The sequence below is a fragment of the Camelina sativa genome, chromosome 3, assembly GCF_030686135.1.
Source record: "Camelina sativa cultivar CO46 ecotype springtype chromosome 3, ASM3068613v1".
NCBI classification, from domain to species: domain Eukaryota; kingdom Viridiplantae; phylum Streptophyta; class Magnoliopsida; order Brassicales; family Brassicaceae; genus Camelina; species Camelina sativa.
In genome coordinates this window covers 27,797,499-27,803,812 of record NC_141882.1, presented here as the reverse complement: position 1 = coordinate 27,803,812, position 6,314 = coordinate 27,797,499, and the positions used below count along the sequence as shown (strand labels likewise).

General features: G+C 37.8%; 1 protein-coding gene and 1 pseudogene across 1 annotated transcript; one reads left to right on the top strand and one right to left on the bottom strand.

Moving 5' to 3' along the window:
* Positions 1 to 673: 673 nt before the first annotated feature.
* LOC104778006 (TORTIFOLIA1-like protein 1) lies at positions 674 to 4,775 on the top strand. Its single transcript, XM_010502361.3, has 6 exons — positions 674 to 1,756; positions 2,139 to 2,330; positions 2,807 to 3,466; positions 3,550 to 3,655; positions 3,757 to 4,358; positions 4,451 to 4,775. The coding sequence occupies exons 1-6, from the start codon at positions 893 to 895 to the stop codon at positions 4,640 to 4,642; spliced, it is 2,616 nt and encodes an 871-aa protein (XP_010500663.2). The 5' UTR covers positions 674 to 892; the 3' UTR covers positions 4,643 to 4,775.
* A 192-nt stretch (positions 4,776 to 4,967) lies between these two features.
* LOC104778005 (putative F-box protein At1g50880) lies at positions 4,968 to 6,088 on the bottom strand (annotated as a pseudogene).
* Between the last annotated feature and the right edge of the window lie 226 nt (positions 6,089 to 6,314).

The following is a 6,314-nucleotide window of genomic DNA, read 5'->3' as shown; positions in this document are numbered from 1 at the left end:
TAAAAATGATACATGAATATGTGAGAGAACCAGAGACATAATAGATAATTAGATATGGATCTTATTGTGTGGTGAATATTGTAAGAAAGTATGAAAATTATGACTTATAAGATGTTAATATAAAATAGACAATGGAGATAAACCTTTTAAAACATTAAAAAAACAATATAAGATATACATATCATACAAACTCTAAAACTAAGCTTTTACAATGATATTTGATTTGATTTTTTTCAACCCATACAACAACAATAACAAAAAAAACACACAAAAAAAAAAAAAAAAAAAAGAGATTTGAGATATAGTGGATGAAGATGAGAGAATGAAAAAGTGAGAGACTAACAGAATAAGATAATGAGTATTTATAGGAAGAGAAGTGATGAAAAATTACATTTAGAAAAATGAGAGTTACAATTCTAATTTATTGTTTTGTTTAAATATAATTGATTAATACAACTTAGTGGAAAAATAAAGTTAATGCATAATTTATAGGGAGAATTTATATGATTTCAATTTTATCATATTATGTGAGGTAAATGTGATTTTTTTTTTTTAATTTGTGTTTTAATAGAAATATTTTTTTTTGTTAAAAATTGCATTGTCAAAAGGACTAATAAGGAGAGAGTGAAACCTTACTTTTTTATATATACGATTGCTAATAACTTATTAGAATGACACACATCTTTGAAAAAAAAATATATCAGTGTAATTTTTTAACCATTCCAACAATTAAGTTTATTTAAGGTTTGACCATTAAAAAAAAAACCCTCTATTTATTTCGTAATGACAAAATAATAAAAAAAAAAAGTCTTTAAGCTTTTGTGATTGGCTTAAAACTAAATTTAAAATGGAATATTTTCTGGATTAAAAAAAGAAAAAACCAACGAAGCAAATGACATGGCAAAGACGTGGTCTCCACTCTCTCAAGACTCCTCCCCAACAGAAAAAAATATTAGCAACGTCGCCGGAAAAACCAAACGTCTTCTTCTTCTTCTTCAGTTCTTCTTCCTTCTGGTCTATTTCTTCTTCACATCATCATCCAATGCGATCACCAACCTTTATGAAACCTTCAATGAAACCTTCTTCAAATCCATCTTCCTTCTCCGTCAGATCCTCCGTCGCTGTCTCGTCACACTCAGCAACGGTGGAATTGAAACAGAGGATCTTAACCTCTCTCTCTCGTCTCGGTGATCGCGATACTTATCAGATTGCCGTTGATGATCTCGAGAAAACAGTCCTCTCCGTCTCCGATTCTCCCGATATCCTCCTCCCCGTGCTTCTCCATTGTCTCTTCGATTCCTTCTCCGATCCTAAAGCTCCGGTCAAGAGAGAATCGATACGGCTCCTCTCCTTTCTCTGCCTCACTTACTCCGATCTCTCCTCTTCTCAGCTCGCCAAAATCATCTCTCACATCGTTAAGCGTCTCAAGGACGCTGATAACGGTGTACGCGACGCTTGTCGCGACGCGATTGGCTCTCTCTCTGCGCAGTTTCTCAAGGAGAAGGATGATGGAATTGGGTCTTCTTCTCCGTTGGTTGGGCTATTTGCTAAACCCTTGTTTGAAGCAATGGCGGAGCAGAACAAAAGCTTACAATCTGGTGCTGCGATTTGTATGGGGAAGATGGTGGATTCAGTTACCGATCAGCCTCCCGTTGCTGCTTTTCAAAAACTATGCCCTAGAATCTCCAAGCTTTTGAATAGCCCCAATTACATTACTAAGGCTTCACTCTTGCCTGTTGTTGGAAGCTTGTCCCAGGTTTGTGCATTGTGGTTTTTATCAAAAAGTACAATGCCTTTTTTTAACTTAGATTAAGATTCCCTTGCTTGAATTGTTCAGCTGCTTTTAGTTTGTGCTTCGTCTCTAGTTTTGGCTACTTGTGTTTCTATGCTAAGAAGATTGGGAAGGGCCCGAAGGGGTATGCTCAGACTTTTGGAATCTTGATTTATGTAATCTAGAAATGTTTTTGTGGCACTGGACTAAGAGATAAGCTATGTTTTGGTCTCCATTACTAGAGAAATGAGATGAAAGCAAACCTTTATGTGTCTAAAGTTCATTGTTCATCTCTGATCTGCTTGATGGACAAATCTAATGGGTCTTCTCTATGGATTACATATTTTGAGCTATGAAATTGTTGCAGGTTGGAGCTATTGCACCCCAGAGTGTGGCATCACTGCTACACAGCATTCACGAGTGCCTTGGATGTACGAATTGGGTTACTCGTAAAGCAGCTGCTGATGTCTTAATCTCCTTAGCCGTCCATTCTAGCAGTTTGGTAGCAGACAAAACAGATTCCACTCTTACAGTTCTTGAAGCCTGTCGCTTTGATAAGGTACACTCCAATTTCGTTTCTTTTCAGTAAAATTATGTTCTTACAGTCACGTGAATCTCTGTAAAGAAACGGCTTTATACTTTTTTGTGGATTTACCATCTTAGCTTATAACTGTTAGCATAGCTATGGGTTTTTTTCTTGAGATCTTCCTGGAAGAGGAATCATTTGCCAATATTTAAGGTTAGAAAGGAGATTGACACCAGGAAAAGAAATGCAGATTACTCTAATGGTTATGATAAAATAGCTCTCTCCTTGTCTTTAGAACCTTATAAGTAAGCTAATCGTGTTAGCCGTGTTTAATTTTTCTGATCAACTAAACAGTGCCAAAGGTATACAAGCTAGACTTGGATAGTAATAAGAATTGCGGATGTTCTTTATATTCTACAAATCTACTGGGTCTTCTCTATGGATTACATACTTTTTCCGACATTTCTTGCATCATTCTGAAAAATGACTATATTTCCTTTGGCGTGCAGATAAAACCTGTTAGAGAAAGCTTGTCCGAAGCATTAAACGTCTGGAAGAATATTGCTGGAAAAGGTGAAGCTCGAACATCTGACGAACAGAAGGATGTGTCATCTGAGCAGTGTATATTAGAAAGGAATGGAGAAACTGATTCATTAGCAAGCGACGGAGCAGGGATGGTGATTCGAGGCTCTTCTGATGGTTTGAGCAGTAATTCAGATTCCATTTCAAAAGCAGTTCTCATTTTGAGGAAAAAAGCACCTCGATTGACTGGCAAAGATCTTAACCCAGAGTTTTTCCAGAAACTGGAAAAAAGAGGTTCTGATGATATGCCAGTTGAAGTTATTCTTCCCTGTAGGCAAATGAATTCGTCGAACTCAAACACAGAGGATGAATCAGATGCCAATACTTCAGTCTCGAGGAGTAGGTCAAAAGGTTTGTGCAGAACAGCTGGTGTCCATCCCAAACAAAGACATTTTGGAGACTTTGCAAGAGAAAAATGGGTTGATGAAAGAATGAACGGAGGCGAATCACGGTTGAGAGCATGTGATGGGGATCAAACCGAAGTAATCCAGGCAGAGGCATCTGAAAACAGAGAGAATTGGCCACCTTTACAGAGACAGTTATTGCACTTGGAGAGACAACAAACCCACATAATGAATATGTTGCAGGTACTGTTTTGATTTCAAATCAATATAGTGATTTGCTTTGAAGAAAGTTTCACTCTTAAAAGGTAACTCCTTTACCATTGCAGGATTTCATGGGTGGTTCACACGACGGCATGATAAGTTTGGAGAACCGTGTTAGAGGTCTTGAGAGGATTGTAGAAGAGATGTCAAGAGAAATTTCCATACAATCAGGTAAGTAAAACTGTTTGATACGCCCAGTTAAACAACTGCAACTTGTTGCATCCATTTGAAGAAAGATATTTATTAGTCACCAAAACTTAAATTTTCTTCAGGTGCGAGAGGAAAGACGGCAGCATCATGGAGGTCTGATGCAAATGGATGGGATAGTTCTAAGAATGGAGCTTCTTCTAGAAACACTCAGTCCAGTACAAGAAGGACACATGGCACTGGTCCTTCGGACTCTGAGCATTCAGGTAACAGCAGAAGAGCTTGGGACAAAAGCTCTGTACCCATAAGACTAGGTGAAGGACCTTCTGCTAGAAGCGTATGGCAAGCATCAAAAGATGAAGCTACGCTTGAAGCAATACGTGTGGCTGGAGAAGACTGTGGAACGTCAAGGAATAGGCGAGTATCTATTCCCCAAGCAGAAGCAATAATGGACGAAGATGATGATGAACGTGGAGGACAAAAGGGAGACCTTTTCTGGACTTGTTGGAGCAATGCGATGCACGCACTTCGAGTTGGTGACACCGACTCTGCATTTGCTGAGGTATTATCTACGGGAGACGATCATTTGCTTGTCAAGTTAATGGACAAGACCGGTCCTGTTCTTGATCAACTCTCGAGTGATATTGGAAACGAGGCTATCCATTCTATTACACAGTTTCTCATGGATCATACTCTGTTTGATATCTGTCTATCTTGGATTCAACAGGTAACAAAATTCTTCATTTTTTCTTACCAAGATTCATGTTTTTACCTCAGAACTTTTTGAATTAACCTGATCGTAATTAATTAATCTATCAGCTGCTGGAAGTAAGTGTAGAAAATGGAGCAGACTTTATAGAAATACCGTTAGAGTTAAAGAAGGAGCTTTTGTCGAATCTACATGAAGCTTCGTCGACAACAGATCCTCCAGAGGAATGGGAAGGTCTAGCTCCCGACCATCTTTTGGTCCAGTTAGCATCTAACTGGACCATCGAGCTCCAACATTTTTGACCCGTAGGAATGTTTGGAAGACATTTTTCATTGTACAGATATATGATTATTCTTACACTTGTGAAGCACTAAAAAAATAAACATTGAATATGGTACTTTTGAGTCAATGAAAGCAACTATACATCTGATCATATAGAATAATGGTGCTCCTTAGTGCATTTTATGGTTTGCAATATTGCTTACTATTAAATCACAAAAGGACATTAGTAATGAGATAGAAATCCTATGTAAGGAACGATAAAATTATTCGACAAAAACAAAACAAAAAAAATATATAATTAACCTTAAAGTTCCATAGGGAAAAAAAAAAAAAGATCAAATGTTGTTACAAAGCCAAGAGACTCTCAATGTTAAAGCAAGTATGTAACGGATATAGATGTCCGTTTCCAAGTCCATTACTGAGCATAAAGTCAGCACCCGCGACTCCTTTGAATTCGACTTTTCTGGAGCTCTTTTTCTCCGGGTCATAATATATAATATAAAACGATTGGAGACTGTCTGGTGGTACAAAAACAAACTCACCATCATCAGTGATACCAATTATTCCGCAGGGTGATTCAAAAAATGGTTTAGTATAGTGTTTGCACAACCATTTAGCATCCTCCAAAACCCAAAGTGTGATTTTCGTATGGTTCGTGTTAAGACCAACACAAGCTAACTTACCTTCATAAGGTATAAGCTTACCCCACCATTTATTACCCCATGGCATTTCTATCACATCATGGAACTTTTCAGACCTGACATCAAAACTTTTATAACGCCAACATTGGATTTGTCAAGGCTGGCTTTATAATATACAACACCGTTGATGCATCGCCCATCATTGCCATTTAAAAATTTAATAAAAGGTTGATGCTTATGGTTGATCTTGATGCTTCTCCATTTTTTTGTAGCTGATCCTGTTAACGTAAGAACCCGACACTCATCAGAAGCTCTATCACGAGGCATGGACACTACTTTGTGTTCACACGCCACGGGATCGTATCCTAAAAACACTGCTATACGCTTCCAGGTGGTTTTGGGTTTGGGCAAGGTTGAGAACTTTCTAAAGGTAGGGTTCCAAATGACGGGTGTTGCTGCTCTCCGGAAACAGATCAAGCCCTGGACAGATTCCGTGAAGGAGAAGCGACAGTACTTAGGGTATTTCATTTGATAACTATCCACTTGCTGATCAGGCTCGTTCGGGTTCTGAATGGAGAAAACAAACAGCTTTCCTTTTGTTTTGAACAAGAGTAGAAGACTCGATGAAGACTGCTTTGGAAACATGTTGCTAATGAAATATGGATCGGTGCTGATCGAGGACCATTGCTTCGAAACGCAACGAGATCTCAAAACTGATTTTGCTGGCAGCTTTGAAAGTATCTTCGACGTTACATCCGAAGGAATTGATGGCGATGACCTGCTTTTCTCGATTTTTCTCATTTTCTCTTCTCGTGATTGTTCCATCCTTTGCTTAAACCCCTATAATTCGTTCTCTTATTATATATATGGGAACCCTAACAAAGCTGTGATTTGCTCTCTTTTTTTTTCAAAATAAAATAACTAAAAAAAATCCAAAGATATTATTATTATCCTTTCGGAGATTTATGATAAAATTGGAACGATAATGACAAGATTAGCATGAATAACAACAACAAAAACCGAACGATATTGGAGCTAGATTTGAAATACA